Source organism: Psammomys obesus, unplaced genomic scaffold, assembly GCF_907164565.1.
Source record: "Psammomys obesus unplaced genomic scaffold, mPsaObe1.curated_primary_1811, whole genome shotgun sequence".
Taxonomy (NCBI): Eukaryota; Metazoa; Chordata; class Mammalia; order Rodentia; family Muridae; genus Psammomys; species Psammomys obesus.
In genome coordinates this window covers 37,592,087-37,612,369 of record NW_026596034.1, presented here as the reverse complement: position 1 = coordinate 37,612,369, position 20,283 = coordinate 37,592,087, and the positions used below count along the sequence as shown (strand labels likewise).

The following is a 20,283-nucleotide window of genomic DNA, read 5'->3' as shown; positions in this document are numbered from 1 at the left end:
CCCAGCCCTGAGGCCACCTCCCAGTGCTCGAGTACAACAAGTGCAGCCAAGTGCAGTCTGGGGCGACTTGCTAAGGTACCCATCGCCTGAAGCAAGTGGATACCCCAGGGGAAGTCAGCTGGAGTCACTGTACCGAGCAAGGCCGAAGGTCTCCTCGGTGTAGAAAAAGGGCTCTCTCCCTCCCTTGGCACTTCTAGTCCCACTGGGCCTCACCACAGGTGAAATGAGACAGCTGGAGCTTTGAGGAATGTGGCCTTGAGGGCTCCCCAGACCTACAGTCTCAGCCCAGGCCTAAGAACCTGGCTTTTGCACACTTAGCCAAGGGAGGAGACAGTGGTGCATACCTAAGACTATAGGGCTTAGGACACGAACAGAAGCCTCAGTGAGTGAGCCAGAGGTGTAAAGAACATGCCTATATACCTAGAGGTAGCATTCGTGACCTCTGACCTGTCTGCAGACTCTGCTAATCATTGCTGGGGCCCACCACCTAAGCTTTTAACCTTTGTCAACCATGGCTGAGAGGCAAGCGTTCTACGGCAGCCCCTGGCCTTGGCCCTAGGACACTGAGCCAATGGCAGGGCCATCCAGTCAGCCATGGCTCAGTGACTGGCAGCAGCGATCCTGCAGCATGCTTATCAGCTGTCTCCTTGGTCACCAGATTGTCCCCAGCATGAACTAGTGTGTCAAAATCCCCTGAAGAAGCCAACCAACTCCTCCTGGAGGGATGGGGGGGGGGCAGGTCTCAGTCTCTCTGCCTGATCAGCTCAAGCATTGGGCTGCTTGCTGACAATGGTGTTGCTCAGTGTTAAAGAGACTCAGGGTCCTCAAGATTGGGGAAGGTTCTGGAGGCATCGCTCAGGGTTGGGGAGACTCAGGGGCATTGCTCAGAGTTGGAAAAGAAAGTGGGTAGAGGTGTTGCTTGAGGCTTGCAGGGGCAAAGAGGTTGCAGGGGCAGAGTTCCTAGCCTTTTTGGGGATGATTTTGGGGGGAGGGGATTTCCCATTCTTCATACCATGGAAAACCTGAGCCAGTCTGGTAGGATGGCATCTGGCTGTGTACGGAGGACCTAGCATATTGGCTGGTGTGAAGGTCTTGACTGAAGGCCCCGGGCTGGCCCCCAGGGACAGTGTACATCAGCCCCCACAAATGTCTGTCTGCAGCCACTTCCACCTGGTGGTAGGGTGTGGGCCCTACCACCCTCCTGGCAGGGGTACCCGAGGTAAAGGGAGTCACCTCCCCAGTACCGGTTTGCCTACTGTAGAAGAGCGTAACACCCATGAGCACAGTGTGGTTTCGAGGACAGAACGGCAGCCATGTACTATGCTGGCACAGCCGCTCTGGACTCTACCACCACCATCATGGTCGTCGTCATCATTGGGGTCATTGTTGCTGTCGTCCCCGTGCACCCTTACAGTTGTCGAGGGCAGTTGCTCTGCCTTGCCCTCAAGGTCGCCATTTTCCTACAGTGATGAACGGCAGCAGCCACTCACCCACGGCCATCCACGGTGCCCCATCTACCCCCAATGGCTTCAGCAATGGCCCAGCCACCTCATCCACCGCCTCGCTGTCCACACAGCACCTGCCCCCGGCATGCGGGGCCCGGCAGCTCAGCAAGCTCAAGCGTTTCCTCACCACCCTGCAGCAGTTTGGCAGTGACATCTCGCCCGAGATTGGAGAGCGCGTGCGCACACTGGTGCTGGGGCTGGTGGTGAGTCTCCGGGCTAATGGGCACCAGTGCTCCCCATGGCAGCCACTCTGCACCGGCTCCATCACGATGTCCACAACTCCAGCCAGACCCAGAGCCTTCCTTCCCTCCCCTCCCCCACTGCCCCAGGGTGTGGGAGGGGCAGCCAGGTCAGATGGTGCATGCGGACCTGTAAGTGAGGTGGTCTCTCCTGCAGAACTCAACTCTGACGATCGAAGAATTTCATTCCAAGCTCCAAGAAGCCACCAACTTCCCACTGCGGCCATTCGTCATCCCCTTTCTTAAGGTAATCAAAGGCAGCACCCCGAAGCAACAGGGGTAGTATATGCAAAGGCCCTGGGGGAGGAGGAAAAGCAGCTGCCAGTGTGGCTGGAACAGAGTGAGGGGATAGGTGTGCAGACGGCAGCGAACAGGTGATGGGCAGGCATGTGGCTGGACAGCACAGTGATGGAAGATGCTGTGCCAAGCGCAGAACACAGACTTTGGACTGGGGCTTTGTGAATGAATGATGACATTGTACAGGGTCCCTTTGTCAGAATAACCAAATCCCCTGAGCAAGGCAGATTCCTCATGCTAAGCTGCAGCTCTCGGCCCTTTTGAATTTTGAGACAGGGTCTCACTAAGTTTCCCAGGCTGGCCTTGAACTCTGTCCTCCTGCCTCAGCATCCAGTAGCTGGGGCTGCAGGTGTGCACCGCCAGGCTTAGTGAGAGGCTGTGTTTTTAAATCTGGTATTCTTACACTCACACACTGGGAGCCAGCCAGGTCCTCACGTTGGGGCCTTGACTCACTGCAGCCCTTCGCACGGAGAGGGATGAGGATGGCATGCTTCTGAATGCCGCTGACTGAGTGTCTGCTTAGACCTCTCAGGGAGATGCTAGCTTGCCCACCTTAGGGCACCCACCTCCACTTACAGCCACCGGAGCCCCAGGTTATGCTTCCTGAATGTCTGCTTTAGTCAGGGTTCAAGGTCAGACCATATAAGGGATGTTGCTCCGAGATGTGAGCTCCCCCCCACCCCCCGCAAGCTACCTAGCAGTCACTGGGCTGACCCCACGCCTCTGTGCTCAGCCCTTGGAGTTGGAGTCCTCCATTCTCATGGAGCAGTGGTAGGGGTAAGGCCAAGAACGGATTATGGTAGAGACCTGAGGCTGGGTTTAAGCTTGGGTCAGTACAGTTCTAAGTCCCCCCGACATTCACAGTGCATGCCCTCCCAGCCTCGTTCCCTCTGGCACCTCCTAAGGGGACCCCACATGACACCCCATATCCACTCCCTTCCTCCCTCCCACCCACACCTTGCTGGGCTCACACTGGAGCTAGTGACAACAGAGAAGCTTCGGGTGCCAGTGCGTGGGCCCACCTGGCAGTCACTTGCCGTGCGTTGGAGGCCCTCATTCTCTCACCCTCCACATGCTGCTGACTCTGCCACCGCCTGTCTTTGGGATGCCATGCGCCTGCTTATTTTGTCAGAGCCGATGTTTGCAGCAGATGCTCTCTGTAGCATCGGCCACCCTGTCTATGCCTGGAATATCCCAGCCTCCACTGCCCACAGTCCCCACCCTCAGTCCCCATCCTACCTAACCTAGTGTGGCATCACCCAAAGCAAGCACTGGGTGGAACATCTTGCCAAGCACTGCTTTGCCAAGGAACCCCCTCCACTTTCATTTCTCTATGCCCACTTTGGCTGCTGGAGGACTAGCCCCCCTCACAGCTCACCCAGGACCTCTGTGTCTCATTGTCAGGATATGATATTATATGGTATGGTATGATATGATATATGATATGGAGCTCCTAGAGTGGAAGGGCAGTAAGAGCCAAAGGTAAAACCTAAAAATACAAGGTTGCAACCAGTCCTTCTGGCCTTGTTGCCAAGATACCAGCCAGGGCCCACTCTGTCCGGTCAAAGAGGCATGGCTACTTGGCTGGTACAGCATGGTAAGGGCCTAGCCCCAATAGTCTAGAACGAGGGAAGCCAGAGGAAAGGCTCACACGGCTCCAGGTGCCTCTGTCCTCACTGGGGGGGGGGGGGGGGGCTCTCTTGGCTGGTCAGAGAGCCATCGCAGCACCATCCTGAATAGTTATGGGCCCCCTGGCCTCTTCAGTGCTTCCCATGGCCACCTCTTGGGGTGCCATTCTGAGAAGAAATTGTTCTGGAGGCTGGGCAAGGCGTGGCTGGGCAGAGCCTGGCTCCAACTGCAGGGCCCTCTTGGGTCCTTTCCTAGGCAAGACAGAACTGCCTGCCTATCACACAGGTGATAGGAAGAATTGAGTTAATTCACATGGGGCTCACTGGAGCCTATCACACCAGGGATGCCAGCGCTCTGGTCTTCGGGTAAGGCTGGACTCAAGAGAGCTGGTATGACCTTCCCAAGATCACGCAACACCTCAGTAGCCCAACCAGGGTTAGTGGTCCACCCAATCTTAATTAAATAGCCTTAAGTGAATGGAGCACAGCTAAGAGAAGCACCACAAAGACTCATGCTTAGCTGTCACCGGGGTGGTTCTGTGTGTGCTCTGTGTCTTCCACTAAAGTCCCACCCAGAATAAAGGGTTGAGATTTTTCTGAAAATCAAAATCTCTATGCCAAATGAAGTTGGGGCCCAGGGTACCTTATGACCAGCTTGGTGTGTCCTCTGAATGATGCCTGGGACTCCTGAAAAAGAATGGGGACTGGTTCTTTCTGGGTGAGCAGTGGTCCTGTGCCCCTGGCCAAGGGCTGCTGTGTATCTGGGCCGGACAGCTGGGCTACCTGATCCCAGGTCCCCTCCACTCTGTCCTGCACCCGCCTCCATGTAGCTGGACAGTGGGGCTTTTCAGAAGCCGTCCCACCCGAGGCTCCAGCTCCCAGATGGCCCCAGCTGGCCAGGACCCCAGATGTTTCCCCACCCTAATGGCGACCAGATGGCGCTCGTGCCCAGCCCCCGCCCCACCATGCTGGCCAAGGAGGGGGGGTATGAGGAAAGAGACTGTGGGCTACTGAGACCTCCCAGGACCTCATCCCAGCTCATGCTTCTGACGTGGTCGGCAGATGGTGGGCTGGCCCCTGTTCAGCTATCCAAACAGAAAAACAGGCCTGGCAGCCATACTGCTCAACAAAAATGCATCGGCCGCCTGATGGGCTGGGTGGATGCGCCAACAGAGGCTGAGGAGGCGGAGGCTGGGGAAGGCTGCCCTGGCAGCTTTGAAACGCATGGGAAAAGTTGTGGATCGTGTTTATTTACAAATGCTTAGAACTGCTAGCTCTCCCAAGAGCCTGCCGCTGGGCCCCAGTGGCTCTAGAGAGGCTGACCACCAGCAGGGCTTGCCTAGAGACCCTGGCCCAGCCCTAGGGTGAAGTTCAGGGGGTTAGAGATGGAATCTGTGAGCTCAAGTTGTGATGTCATGACTGAGGCTTGGGTTCATAGAGGTCATATCCCCCATGTGCTCAGAGCTACACGGCTGCAGAAGGCATGCTCTGATGTCCAGATTCCAGCTGTGAGCTTTAGTCAGGGCTAGGGCTGGAAAGTGAGAGGCAATGGGAAGAGAGGAGCCGGTTCTATGGGCTTCTGGCCAGTGCACTCTGGGGCCTAAGAGCAGAAACCCTGCAGCATAGTGGCCTTCTGCTGCCAGCACCTCATTTACAGCTGTCGCCCTCTCTCCCTCCCTCCTGTGTGTGTGTGTGTGTGTGTGTCCTCTCTGAACCTCATTTTCTTTCTCTGTGCCAAGGATGACATGGTACCTACTTAGACAGGACACAGGTAGGGAGTATTGGCTGCAGACAGCACTGTGGGAGGTAGCATTGTGAATGTAAAAGTTCCTACATTGCTGTGTGTCCAGCAGGGCCCAGGCCTGCCACGTCCCACAGTGCTGTTGGGAAGATAAAGAACCTGTGGGACCCAGAGCAGCCCTGTGTCACACAGAGGCAGCCCTGTGCCGCCTGCTGTGAGCAGGTGTTGTGGGCTTGCACCCCAGCTGGCCTAAAGCCCCCGTCCTGCCCGCAGGCCAATCTCCCACTGCTGCAGCGGGAGCTCCTGCACTGTGCCCGCCTGGCCAAGCAGACGCCCGCCCAGTACCTGGCCCAGCACGAACAACTGCTGCTGGATGCCAGCGCCACCTCCCCTGTGGACTCTTCCGAGCTCCTGCTGGAAGTCAATGAGAATGGCAAGAGGAGGACACCTGATAGGTGAGCGCGCTTCCCACGCTCACAGGACAGGGAGGCAACCCAGGTGGCCTCTTCCTGCCCATCTCACTCTGCCCCAGCTCCACCAGACAGCTGGCCCAGCCTGTTGTCTGTCTCAGGACTGGTCTAGCGCTGCTAGCCCTGCTGCACGCTGCAGGGGCAGGCTGGCGTGCTGGCAACACCAGGTTCTGCAGCATACACTGCTCTGTTGAGCTGGGGGGGGGGGGGGGAAGGTTGGGATCCTCAGAGGAAAGCAGCCCAGGGAGGTGTCTGTCCACCGGGACTCATTTCTCTTTGTGCTGTGTGTGTAAACCCTGAACGACCTGGAGCTTAGGGCCCATGGTGGCTGGGCTCTACTGAACCCTTTGACTGGCCACAGAAGTACTGGTTCTACCACTGTATCACTGTGGGGACCAGACCTGGCCATGGGACCCCTGGTGTCCCCCTTTCTCCATGCTCCACTAGGAGCCCCAGAGGGGTTCAGAGTGGGAGACCTGAACCCACTGGGGATCCTCTGAGTTTCAGCCTCCACCCTACCTGTCTCTCCTCACCCTCTGTCCAAGTCTGGGGCTGATAGCCACACTGGCCACCTGTTTTCTTGGTCAGGACCAAAGAGAACGGGTCAGACCGGGACCCTCTGCACCCCGACCACCTCAGCAAGCGGTCCTGTACCCTGAACCCTGCCCAGCGCTGCAGCCCCAGCAACGGGCTGCCCCACCCGACACCACCCCCGCCCCCACACTACCGCCTGGAGGACATGGCGATGGCCCACCACTTCCGGGACTCCTACCGACATCCTGATCCCCGAGAGCTTCGGGACCGCCATCGGCCCCTCGGTAGGCCTTGCGAGAATACCATCAACTGCCTGAGGTCTGAACACTGGGTGTGTGAGCCCTCATGTCTCCGAGCCTGCACGCGTGGATAAGCCTGCGTGGGCTTGCTTTGGAGAGCATTTACATGCACTTATTTAGGGATTCAGTCAGCAGCTGCTTGGACTGATGCTCTGAGGAAGACACTGAGGGTATGGGTCCAGTAAGGACATGGGTGTAAGGAGCCAGTAGCCACCCCTGTGCCCATGGAGCCTGACTTGCCCCTCCAGAGACAAGTTGCTCCTCCTCATACACAAAATAGCACTATGTCAGAGAACCCCCATCCTAGGAACCAGCCTCTACCACTCTCCAGCACTGGGCAGCCTAAAGCCAGAGTAGCTGAGGGCAAGACTAGACTACCAGCAGGGCTGCCTTGCTTTCCTTGAATCCAGAAGTGACCCGCAAATGGGCCACATGACCTCTCTATGCCTCGATAGCATCCTCTGTCAGAGCAGGAATCATGTGAGGACAGGGGTATTGACAGAGCACCTTGCACACGCTGCACTCCAAGGCCCAGTCACTGATGACAGGGACGGCAGCTGACATAGAGCTCAAGCCACCGAACTTGTACTCTGTCACTTCTCAGCCTGCACCCACCCCTCAAAGGAAACTGAGGCTCAAAGAGTACAAGTGGAGCAACCGTGGATGGTCACAACCTCCTCTGCAGAAACCCAGAGATGGCCAAGCCCGTCACCGCCGGGAGTGTTGGAAGGGAATGGTAGAAGTGACCCTCCAGGGTCACTCAGGACACCTCTAGGGTCCCAGAGCAGGGTCAGCAGAGGCCTTTCCCTACCCCCACGCTGTGGAAGCTTCCAGGGCCTGGGCCTAGGCAGCAGGTGACAGCAGTCTGGCTCGCCACAGCCGGGTCAGGCAGGTGCTAATTCCCACCCGCTTCTGCTAATGCAAAAATAAACGCCAGCTGTCGCACAGATCTCAGCCTCTATTTTAGTTTGGGCGTTGGCACAGGCCCCTCGTGGGCAGCCAGAGAGGGTGCTGGATGACGGCGGTGGCCATTCCCTGCCCTTCTGCAGATCGAGGGAGGCATTTCAGGTTAGGGTACTAGGAGGTCCTCAGGCGCTGATGGCCACTTAAGAGAGAGGCTTTGCCCCAGGAAGTCTGGATTGGCGCCAGGTCACCTGCAGTCTCGGTTACCACAGTGGAAGTAATTGACACTGCAGGGAAACTAAGACAGGACCATCATGTCCCTCGTGTCCCAGCCAGCGGCAACCCACACCCTGCCCCACCCCATTTGGTCATTCCCAAGGTTACAGATCCAGGCTGGCCCTACATCGCACAATGACTACCTCTGTCTCCTCCACTTCCTGCCTGGTAACTTTGGTCAGACATGGCCCTTCAGCAGCCTCAGTTTCCTCATCTGTTCTATGGGAAAACGAGCTTCCCTCCAAGGTCAGGGCAGAGAGAAGGGAACAGTGGTTAGCACCCAGAGCTGCCTGGAGATACCCCTCAAGTTTACCAGGTCATCTTGAGGATCTTCTTTCTAACTACTTAATGTGCGAGAACTAGGCAGGATCAGGAAACTGAGGCAGGGAGTGTTAAGATGAGGGCTCCAGGATCCCATGGAGAATGAGCCAGCCTGGCTTGCTTGCTACTTTGTCTGATGATGCTGCCAATAGGTCTGATCCCAAGACCACACTTGTGACTGGTCAACACCCAGGCCAAAGTTCAGCTTGGGGACACAGAGGTAAACACAACATGCCACCTTTCTCCCGGGAGCTGACACCCAGGGGTTAGTGGGTAGAATCAAGTAAACAGGGAAGCCTTGTACCTAGAGACAGACACACATGGCCTGAAGAATTCCAGTCTGCAGCTGTAGAGGGCCCGTGTGGCCTGGACTTTGAGGAATGCATAGGAGTACAGATATCTGAGAGGAAGTCATAAACACACATAAATTGAGCAGCTGCAGAGGCCCTGAGGTCTCTGGGCCATGATAAGACAGGCCTTTAAAGTAAATCCAGAGCTGTTTATCAAAAACGGGCATAGAAAAAGTCAGAGGAGCAGGATTTGAAGGCTCGTAGGAAGGGAATGCATAGTGAAGGCAGATCCAGGGTAACTTCTTTCTGATACCTGAGGTAGGAAGTGGGAGGCACCTGGGAGTAGGGCAGGGTCTGAGATCCGAGTCGGGGTTTGGTTATGGCAACGGTAGGAAGGATTTTGCATCGGCACGGGAGCCTAAGTGTGTATCGACTGCCCTTTCGACAGGCATGCCTGGGTCTCGACAAGAAGAAGTGATTGACCACAGGCTCACAGAACGTGAGTGGGCAGAAGAGTGGAAACACCTCAACAGTGTGAGTATCCAGCTGGGGTTGTTGGGCCCCTGTGACTCCCAGAATGCCTGCACAGCTCTGGCGCCTAAGGCGGGGTGGGGGGGTGGGGGGTGGGGAGCAGTGCTGAGTTGGGCTCTGTTGGTTCAGCATCTACCAGCAGGACCTACCTGTGTGCCTACTGACTGCCTGTCCCTGTCTGTGAGCGTCGTTGCCCATTGTTGACCTATCAGGGTGCTGTGAAAGAATACAGACAAGGATGCAGACAGGCCCTTCCTCCTGTGCTATTTCCTGCTCAGACACCCTTGCAGAGTAGAGCCCAGGAGTGTAGCCCAGCTTTGTGGGAGGTGCCTCAGCCCCTGGGCAGGCCAGGTGGACTGTGTCTTGATGTTCCTAGGAGCTCCGTTCCTCTGACCACCATACATCCTGAAGTGTGTATTCCTGGCATGCTTCTTTCTTGACAATGCTCCCAAAGCAGGTTTTCTCTCAGAGTTTCAAAGGAAAGACCCCAAGCCCCTACCCCACGTGCAAAGACACTCCCATCCGAGCAGAGTGCCCTCTGGCACTGGGAGCCATTTCACTGTTTGTGGGGAGCCAAGGTAGATTTCTGTACCCTGCCTTCAGGGATGGTGAGCTGGCTCCCTGACCACCCCCTCCATGTTAGATGGCCACATCTGGCCACAGCCCCGGTCCCAACGTACTGAAGGCCCTGCCACCTGCCTGCAGCTCCTGAATTGCATCATGGATATGGTGGAGAAGACTCGGCGATCCCTCACCGTGCTGCGCCGGTGCCAGGAGGCCGACCGAGAGGAACTCAACCACTGGATCCGGTGCTACAGTGACTCTGAGGAGGGGAAGAAAGGCCCCACCCCCACCTCCGCCAGGTCCCTCAACAGCTGCAGTGGCCCTGAGGGGTCTCAGCTAGGTGTGTACCAAGGAAGAACATGGAGAGCCTATAGTGAGGGGTTACTAGCCAGCCCTGCACAGCCGCTGTAGGATGCCACTAATTTCCCAGGAAGCTAGCCAGCAGTCAGGCCTTACTTAGACAGAAAGCTTCAGTTGAAAGAAAGATGCTCAGAAAGATGTGCCCAGCCTGCTAGGGTGCCTGGACCTCCCAGGCTCTAGTAGGTACAGGCCAAGCTTAGGAGGGGGCACCTAGGGGCTTCTGTTTACCCATCCACCACAGCAGTGACCAAAGAGACAAGGGGGGTCCCAGGACGTGCCCGGTGCCCAGCCTGACTCCATGTCCACTGGCTACAGAGCATGCCACTCAGTCACCACCACCCCATTCCCCTAATGGCATGTGAAGCCCTTTTTCCCAAGGGGAAAAATATTTCTCCAATCCCTGGCCAGAGTAGAAGGGGACGCAGTGTGGAAGGCAACTGACAACCACCTTGTGTGTGACACTCTCTGCCACTCCCTTGTTTCAGATGTTCACCGGGACTTCATGCCCAGGACCCTCTCTGGCTATATGCCTGAGGAGATCTGGAGGAAAGCTGGTGAGTAAGGCTATAGGGAGAGCCCCTGAGCACAACCACAATGTCTGTGATCAGATGGATTCCTCATGCAAATCTGTGGATTTACATACTGGGCCACACATAGGGGTGTGCACAAAATACACACGCTTGCGCTTACACATACACAAGGGGAGGTGGATATCAGACATTTGTAGCCAGGGTCCACATAGTCCACTTCAGGCTCCCGTGGGTCTGTCCAAGCAAAGCCAAGGAGCAGCGAGGTTGTTCTCAAAGCAGGTCCCTCACAGCAGTGGCCTGCCTGAAGCCTGTTAGAACAGAATTCTGGACACTACCAGAACCTGCTGGATCGTTCCGTGGGTGGGGACTGGCCTTCCCCCCCTGAAGAAGTTCACAGAGCGAGAACCATGACGCTGGCAGTCGGAGGCTGAGCTTTGGGACCTTCACCCATGGCTCTACTCCCCGTGACCAAGGTTGCACACATATGCCAGGCCTCACACCTTCACCCACACAGCACTTCAGCAAAGGTGTGGGGTCACTGACTTGTGCCTTTGTGTGCACACATGCAAGGGCTGGTAGGCGTGTGTGTGCACAACCACATTTAGGCTCCTACCCGAGTTGTGAGTGTAGAGGGTCCAGGGCCCCAGGGGAGCTGGCCTGGGTGACCGCCCACCTTTGTGCTTCACAGAGGAAGCCGTGAATGAGGTGAAGCGCCAGGCTATGTCAGAACTACAGAAAGCCGTGTCTGATGCGGAGCGCAAAGCCCATGAACTCATCACCACAGAGCGTGCCAAGATGGAACGAGCGCTGGCTGAGGCCAAGCGGCAGGCGTCAGAGGATGCCCTGACCGTCATCAACCAGCAAGAGGACTCCAGCGAGGTAGGGCCGCTGGCCGCCTCTACACTCCGTGTCTGCCTTCAGGGGCCCTGTAGTCTGTGGGGTGAACACCACACCTGTGCCACCTCTAGGTCACATGAGCTCCCTGTTCACAGTGGTCGTGACTGTCACGGGTAGCATAAGCAAGCGTGCAGTCTGTTCACACTGATTGTCAGTAAGTACAGAGACACAAGAGGCCTGGTAAGGTGTCCCTTGGGCCTTCTCAACCTGCAGTAGCAGTAATTGAAGGTCCAGAGAGCAATGGCTTGTCTCGGGCCTGGCACATGTCGGAGCCCATATTCCATCAAATCCTGCTGCTGTCAAACCCTCTGCTCTTTAACTTGTGAAAGCAAGAGGTTTAAGGAGACCTTTCGGGACCCCAGAGCCTGCCTCAGCTTCTGGCACGTGGGTAGATGCTCACTGAACAGGAAGGAGAAAGCCGTGAGAGCTGTGACCCTGTGTGCCTGGATGTCTGAGCACTTTGCTCCAATCCAGCAGGGTGAGTGAAGGAAGACTTTCCTCTGCCCCAAAAGTTTGGTTGGGAGAATGGGAAAGCCATTTGTGGGCTGCTTTTTAGGAAAGACCAGGTCTCCAACATTGAGAAGACAAAGCCAGGTAGATCTTGGGGCCCACTGGTCCAACATATCAGCCTGCTGAATAAGCTTCAAGCCGATGAGAGACCCTGTCTCAAAATAAGGTAGACAGTATTCAGGAACAATAACAGGCCTTGTCCTCAGGCCTCCACATACACATACGTTCCCACACACTCGTGTGCACGTGCGCACAGACATACACATGCAGGACCGCAGAGTTGACGTGAGATGGGCAAAGAGCCAGCCAGAGTGTTGGATATTTGGGAGTGAGGATAGTACCCCAGTAGGAGTGACATCTGAGCAGACCCGGGGAAGGGGCATAAAGAGCCATCAGGTCCCAGAGCCACCCTGCAAGGCCTGCGGGAGTAGAGCAGCAGAAGCTGAGGGCCAGCAGACAGTGGTGAGGCCAGAGACTTTAGACACTAAACAAGACTTTAGACACTAAACTAGACAAGAAGTAGGCTCTGACTCCCCAGGCAGGGGCAACCTCCCAGTCTCACAGCCCAGCCACCTTCCAGGGATCTCCAGCCATGCCCCATTAGAGAAACCCAGTCAGAAAAAGGGTCTCCTGGTCCATGGCCACCTCTCCTCCCAAGAGGGCCCACAGAGTACTTGACAGCTCAGTTGCCTCTGAGGTTCTCTCAAGTTCTTTTTTCTTCCTGGGTGCAATCCTGACTGAGTCTTAGCAGCCAGGGGGTAGACGCATGGCTCTCCCCTGCAACACTGCACGCATGCACTCACGCACACACGCACGCACAGTCCCTTTCAGCAGTGGGCAGGTTATCTGGGCACGTGGAGTCTGTCCCATTCTGAGCGTCTCCTTTGCCCCCCTCCACATCCAGAGCTGCTGGAACTGTGGGCGCAAGGCCAGTGAGACTTGCAGCGGCTGTAATGCCGCCCGCTACTGTGGGTCCTTCTGTCAGCACAAGGACTGGGAGAAACACCACCATGTGTGCGGCCAGAGTCTGCAGGGCCCCGCGGCTGCAGTGGCTGACCCACTGCCAGGACAGCCTGATGCCACTGCCAGCCCCAGCGAAGCCGGCTCAGCAGGGCCCTCTCGCCCCTGCTCTCCAGGCCCACCGGGCCCGCTGGACGCTGCTGTGCCCCGCTGACCCCCGAATCCAATGCCCAGCCTATGGACACCATGCCCTGCCAACCTCCTGGTCCCTCCGTGGCCCACCGGATACCTGGAGCCGGTGTGTGGAGTCACTGCTGCTACTGCTTCTCTCCAAAAGAAAACAAGATCCAACGAAACTGCACCCGTGCAGCCTCAGCTACCTGACAAGGTCTGCCAGGACCTCTCAGCCTCTCTTTGCAAGCATCCTCAGAAACCACTGCGGAGCTGCAGACAGCGGCACCAGCAGGCGCAAGCGAGGCCGGCTCTGCTGCTGTCTGTTCCCTCTGTGTCTTTCTCTATTACTGTCTGTCTGTCTGCCTCTCTCTGTGTGTTCCTTGATATCTCAGTCACCCTCTATTTCCCCGCCCTGACTCTCCCTGAATCTCTCTCTGATCCTCTGTCTTTGTAAAGTCCACATCTTTTCTCTGTGACCAGAGAAACCTAATCGGTGGCTTTAATTTTCCGTGAAGAACTTTTTGGAGATTTTGTTTTGCTTTGTTGGCAAACAAGCTACTTAGAAATGGACAAAGAAGACTGTGGGTCTCTCCCCATTCCTCTCTAGAAAGGGAAGAAACTGTGATTTTCTATCCAGAGTTGCTGTTATCACCCAGCCAACCCCAGGGGGATCAGCCTACGTAGCAGAGATGGTGAGAACAATTTCGGTTTCCAACTCAAGAAGCATTTTTTGGTTTCTTTTCTTTAATGTCAAACTCTTTGGCTTTAAGTGAAAAAGAAAAAAAAAAAAAAAAGAATCCAAAAAGTTTTTTTTAAAGCAAAGGAAACATACCTGTAAACTACCTTGCCAGCTAGCCAGCCAAGGATGCCAGACACACCTCGCTCCAAAGGAAATCCAAAAAGCAAACTCAAGAGATCAAAATCCAAAATTTATTTTTATCACTGCCAAAGTATTTTTTTCATGGTCTCTCCATCCTGGTTTGTTTGGATGTCGGTGTTTTATTTTGGTTTTGATTTTGTCAGGGGGTGTTGGGATACTGGGATTTGGTGGGTTGGGCCAAGAAGAAACCTTTCGTTCCATTTTGACTAGTGGGCAGCATCCTTGCTGGGCAAAAGCAGTCAGCAACAAGGCCACGTAACCCTCAGCACCATATCAAGAAGCCCCAGTCAGCATGAGCCTGAGTACTGTCTGCCCTAGGGCCATATCCATGTGTCCCTATATGCAAGGGAGACACCTCCATCTGTCCCCACACCTTCTGGGACTTCCCATAATTCATTTCCAGTTGTGAAAAAAAAAAAGTGCTAACGTGTTCTTCCCAGAAAGAGCACAATTCCTAAATGAAACTGTGACAATCTTTTGAGTTGATTCTTGACTGCTTTTGAAAGCATAAGGAGATAGCGAATCATGCTTTCTTGGTTTTCCCTCCTCTACCTCTCTGCTCTCCCATTCCCACCCTACCTCCATCTCAGCCCTACCATCCCATCCCCGTGTCTTGCTGTGGCTACCCTCATTTCTTTCAAACTTTTACAGAAAAAAAAAGGAAGAAAAACAAAAACAAAAACTACAAACACAAAAGCCAGCAGCCACGCTCACCTCACCTCACCTCACCTCACCTCACCTCACCTGGAAGACTCAAGCCCAGCTGTACATAGCCCTGATGTTCGTCTCCAGCCCTGGGAGTGAAGGTGATGCTTGCCCATCCACCTACTCTCCAGCCTTTGCCCACCCTGCCCTCCACCCGCTCGACTCCCTCGAGGATTCAAGGAGGAAATGAAGGAAGGAGGCTCATGCCTGTACCAAACAAAAAGAGACAGCAGACACAGTCCAGGTCTGCACCAATGTGTGGCTGCAGCAAGCTGCCAGCCTAGCGTGCAATATGGGGGATTGCTCCTGAACCCTGGGCCCAGGGGCCCTGCCCAGAGCAAGGTGTGCAGCGGGTGTTAATGTGAATGTAAATAGTCTCCACAGAGGTCCCAACCACGGCGTCAGTACCGAGGAGATATTTGCCAAATAAAAAGAAATTAAGACAAACCACAGAAGTATGTGAAATTTAGGAAAAAACGTTGAAAGGAATCTGAGCTGTGGTCCTCTGGGCTTGTTTGGTGGCTGAACTTCACAACTGTAAAGTTCACTCTTTAAGAGAACATTATATGGAAGGCACCGTCAACCTGGTGCTACCCGAATGGAGCCTGACAGCAACCCTTGCTCTGAAGGCCAAGGTAGAGCTCATCCCCTGGAAGGTTTCTGAGGCCACAGCCCTCCAAGCCCACAGAGGTGTGGGTTTCAGAGAAGCCAGGACACACGGCGGCCTCCCGCCCTTCCTTCTAGTGGACCAGTTGCCCTGAGCGACTGCGTGAAAACACTGAGTCCGTGTGCTGGTAGAGCCCCGCCTCTCATCACAGGAAGCATCGCTGCATGCCATTCCCAGCTGCTCCTCATGCAGTGCTTCTTGTCTCTGTTACCCCACAGCATGTAGCTTTGGGGGCCTTTCCAGAAGGGCAGGCCAGAGGCCATTGGTAGGAAGGAGCTCTGGGTGGCAGCAGGTGGTGAGCACCGTGTTTGTGAGGTAAAACAAAGCCAGGCCCTCAGGTTGGGCTTAAGAGCTGTAGTCTCTAGAGGTCTGGGCCAGGAGTCCTGAGGTGGCACCTGGACGACCCACATTCCTGGTGCCAGGACTTGAGAGTACCTGTTCTCTTGTGGTCCAGCCATTCTGAGGTAAGGTCGCAAAGGGCCCCTTACCTGAAGGCCCACCGGGTGTGCTTTAATTTCAGATACCTCCTTCCCTAACCTTACCATCCTTACCCACCTACTTAGAACTAGAAGGCCCACCAGAAGACAACAAAATGCTGCCCGGCCAAATTGGTCTGGATACGTATCTGAATGAGGATACATATTTAAGGTTCAGCAGAGCCTCCGTATGTACCCTAGCTGTTGTCTAGCCCCTCAAGACAGCTGTCAGATGCCATTTGACCATGGTGCGTGGCCCTTGTGAGTGAGATTTAGCCAGCAACAGCAACCGTAGACACCCCGGGTGACAGGACCGGCGGGCCAATAGGAAGCAGTCGAGGTACTTACAGAATCAGGGTGGTTTTAGGGTGGGTGTGGAGGGTTAGGTGAGGGAACAGGGCTGAAAACTGCAGATGGGAACCCCAGGGGTATTGCTGAGTTCTGGCTGATGTCATCAGTGTTGTCCGAGACAAGGAGGAAGACACTGAGCCAAGTGCTAAGGCCCTGGCAAAAATGTGGGTGCTGTGCTCAGGCTCCAGCCATCCAAAGACCCCACAGAAGAACCAAACAACCTCACAGCTTTGAGAGAACAGGGTCTATGGGTGTTCTTCATTGGGAGGTACACCCTGGGTGGCCGTAACCACAGTATGACCTTGGTTTCAACCTACAGTCTGCCTGGGGCTCTACACAGAGCTGGGGAAGGTGGTACTCCATCCCCGACTCCTGCTGAGAGCCCATCCTGCTACCTTCTCCAGGTCACAAACCACGGACCTGGGAACAACTGCCAGGCCCTGCCTCCTGGTAGCCACAGCCAGACATGAACCAAACCCCTACGGGATGTGGGTTCTCACAAAGTCTTGCTTCCCCAAACCCCAAATCAAAATGCAACCTTACTTCCTGTTCTGAGGCCAAAGCTAAACCAGGAAGGCTGAGTGGAGAGGGCAGGTAGCAGGCAGAACTTTCCAACCCCCAAGGCCCAGCCCCCTGTCCCCTGACCTTATGACCTCTTGTCATGTTTCCTGTCTTTCCCACCCCTCTTCTCAGCCCCTTGCCCAGCCCTGCCCCAAGCCCACATTGGCCTTTCCCTGAGGGCTGCCTAAGAGGATTTGCTCCGTCTCAGACCTCAGATCTGTGCAGAAGCAGAGACCAATGGCTCCCATTCCACATGAGGTCATGGATGCATAGGAACAGGCTGGACCAGATCACAGCTCAGGTCCTGCTGCCTGACGGGTGCCAAGGTGAGAAGAGCCAGCCCTCACTGGAGGGTCCAGAGGGATTCAGTCAACAGGGACATGTGTCAGAAGACCTGAGGGGTCGTGATGACAGAGAAGGACAAGAATAGGAGGTAGGGCCGTGGGCAGCGATCAGGATGGGCTCCAGAGTTCTCATTTAGTTTCTCCAAATAAATCATTAGGCTGACACCAAAGCAGCATCTCCAGCACCCATCTGTCTATTACTCTGCTCCTCAGCCTAAGCTCACTGATAGATTGACACTTTCCTGAGTTCATCTCTCTGACTTCCCCAGCCATCTTCCTGTATCTCCACTCATTCATCTCCTTCCACCTGCCCTTCCATCTGACTAACCCCATCTGTCCACCCACCTCCCTCCATCCTATCCATCTACCTGCTCATCCATCTGTCCACCTTTCCCATACTACTCCTTCCAAACTGCCTCTCCACCCACCATCCCCACCATCCTCGTGTCTGTATGTCTTCCAGTCCCACCCACACAACCCTCCCTAGGTCCATCTTTCCTGTCATCTCTCTACCCACTGGACTCAGCGTAGTATCAGCTCCCTCAGTGTACCAAAGACACTAGGTCCTCCAATGCCCTCCGCTCTGCTTGCCCTCAACTGCTCAGGGCCTGAGAATACCCACCCAGGAGGCAACAGCCCCTTGGCGCTCTGCCCTCCCATGGCATCCAGACACCTCCAGAGATATGAGTCCCTACTGCAGGCATTGTGGACAGACTGGATGCACCCTTATGGCAGCTGTGACACATCTGGACCTGCTTGGGGAGAGAAAGGGCCAAGAATGTGTGTTGGGAGCAGCTCTACACACCTGCTCAGGAGCTCTGGAGGGGCTGTTAGGTAACCACATTCCTTGAAAGGGGGCGCAGCCCTGCCCTGAAGAGAAGCTCAAGCCTCCCCTGAGACAGGAGCGCTCTCGGGACCCTGTTCCTCGGGACTCTTGGGCACTATTCCCGTCTTCTCTTTTAGGACCCCAAGGAGCTCAGAGTTGAACATGTCCAGTCAGACCCTGTTAAATCCACAGATGGTAGGGAGTGTTTGCTGTGTGTTTGAGGCCACCCACAGGCTCCCCTGATAACTCATTGCTCTTCCTGAAGCTCCTACCATGTAGGGAGGTTTTTTAAAATGATGCTGGGGAGAGAACCCTGGGTTGTCATCTTGCTCACAAGAAGAGAAACTTGAGGTGAGCTGGGCTCAGGGGAACTATCTCTTCCTGTAGACAGCTCACAGACAAACCCAAAACAGTCAGTCAACAACTTGCACAAGTCCTCAAATTCTACAAAACTCTGTCTTGTTTTCTGTTCCTTTCCCTTCAATTTGGCTGGCCCTTAGAGAGCATCCCAGACTGGGAAACAGGAATGCAGCATCTAACTAAAAATATGGCCGACTCATCAAATCACATCCTCAAAGGCAACAGCCCCTGCTCCCAACTCAGACAAAAGGCCCCACAGCCCTCAGCTCACACCATATCTTGGGTGGGCCAAGGACGGGTCAGGCCCAGAGCACAGCCACACATTGCCTGCTGGGTGGACCGTTGCTTTTCCATTGCTTTTCCCCCTGCAGGAGCTGGGAGGAGAGTTGGATATTGTCTTCATGAAAAGCTGTGTTCCACAGCCCTCTGTGTCTGGGTGCTATGTCATGCCGCCCACCGCTATCTTCTGCTGTCCTTTATATGTTTGCCCTGTGGGCCATGGACACAGTGATCAGGTTAATTACATCTGTGTAATAAAGTGAGCATTTGCTATGATGGCTTGGCTGCTCCTCCAGACTGTTGTGCACACCTGACCGCCATGTTGAAAGCCCTGATGTACAGACAAGGGTGGGTGTGGTGGTCCAGTTGAACCAGAAAAGGGTTGGGGCAGACAAAGGAGGTGAATATCAGCTCCATGTGCTGCTGCTTTATCCTTGGCAAATGGGGTCCATCTTGGAAGGCTGGGCCTTAGGGAATTCTGGAAAATCTTGGACCCCAAAAGTGACCCCGAGTTTCAAGGGCCTGACCTGTGGCTAACTGGTTTACCACTGGGGTCAAGTTTTTTGAGTGGTCCATATGAGGGAGACAGTGGGGCATGGCTGAGGGAAACACTAAAGGTCAGGGGGACACTGGTGCCCTGAGGGGACACGGGATCTGAGGGAACACTAAAAGGATACTTAAGACCTGAGAGGAAACTCAGGACCTGAGGACACTGAGGACCCCAGAGTGGCATAGCAGAAAGACCCATCTCTCTGTCTGGTCCTGAGGCAGCTGTGTCATAGCCAAAGGGGACTCTCTCTAAAACCAGACACTGGCCATAGTGCTTCAGGCTGCACTGGCAGCTGCCTGGAGGAAGCGACTGTCATTAATACTGTCCCAGCTTGGAACATGGTGTATTTTTTGAAGGCATTGTTGGGAAGGCCAGCACGGGGGTAAGCTGTCCCTAGGCCAGGCGCCTGGCTGGAGCCCCACTGGGCCTGGTGTGTCAGCGATCTCAGGATAGCACGAGGGGGAGGAGGGTGACAAGGTTTTTCCACTGCAGAAGCTGAGCTCAGAGTGGGGACTGGCCAGAGACTGGGCTCTATCCACATGGTCTTGGCCTGGACACAGCTGGCCATGTCCTGCCTCCCACATGGAAGCAGGGGAAGACTTGGGCGGGACCCCAACAGAGCTTCACGGGAAGAGGAGGATGACATGCAGGAGGACAGCAGTGACCGCTGGTCTATCCCTGTCCAGCCTGTCCTGTGTGGCCAGCTTGTTCTCCATGTAGGCGGGGATGCTACCTCTAAGCAGCTCTGATCTGCCAGGAAGACCAAGGGAAGTAACTGAAGCAAGACTGGAGAGAGGCCAGTGGCCACTCAGTCTCTGTTCACACTACTTTATCTGGGGTCGTGTAGTCACTCTTCCACACAGTCCTTCCCGTAGGAGGCATGGAAGCCATAGCAGGTTTTATTACTGTTGAGTTGCTGGAGTCCAAGCTGGCCTTGAACTTGTGCTCTTCCTGCCCCAGAAGCCCAAGTACTGAGTAGAGGCATGACCAGTCATATGAAGCATGATACAGTTTTCAGCTGCTTTGGAGAATGTACTTTTGAGTACATGAGAAGTCAGAAGCCCACGATTTCCTGGGGCTCCAGCAGCCACAGCTGCCTGGCCCCACCTGTGCCTCCTAAGCCCCAGGAGGTGGGGGGTGTCAGCCACCAAACTCCACTTACGCAGTGTAGATGACTAAGCCTATATCCCAGCCCAGCCCAGACGCTCAGAGAGGCCCCATTGGCTAGCTGGGGGGCTGGGTCGCGGAAGTGTGG

At 55.2% G+C, this 20,283-nt stretch overlaps 1 protein-coding gene across 2 annotated transcripts in view; it reads left to right on the top strand.

Moving 5' to 3' along the window:
* Nucleotides 1-18,754, top strand: part of Cbfa2t3 (CBFA2/RUNX1 partner transcriptional co-repressor 3) — a 51,888-nt gene extending 33,134 nt beyond the window's left edge. For both annotated transcript variants that reach the window (XM_055621410.1, XM_055621409.1), the window contains 9 exons: nucleotides 1,467-1,708; nucleotides 1,902-1,991; nucleotides 5,684-5,865; nucleotides 6,469-6,698; nucleotides 8,952-9,037; nucleotides 9,740-9,938; nucleotides 10,444-10,512; nucleotides 11,177-11,367; nucleotides 12,800-18,754. In XM_055621410.1, coding sequence (XP_055477385.1) covers nucleotides 1,467-1,708; nucleotides 1,902-1,991; nucleotides 5,684-5,865; nucleotides 6,469-6,698; nucleotides 8,952-9,037; nucleotides 9,740-9,938; nucleotides 10,444-10,512; nucleotides 11,177-11,367; nucleotides 12,800-13,069 — 1,559 coding nt within the window. In that variant the 3' untranslated portion in view covers nucleotides 13,070-18,754. The remainder of the gene's footprint in view (nucleotides 1-1,466; nucleotides 1,709-1,901; nucleotides 1,992-5,683; nucleotides 5,866-6,468; nucleotides 6,699-8,951; nucleotides 9,038-9,739; nucleotides 9,939-10,443; nucleotides 10,513-11,176; nucleotides 11,368-12,799) is intronic.
* The last annotated feature ends 1,529 nt before the right edge of the window (nucleotides 18,755-20,283 follow it).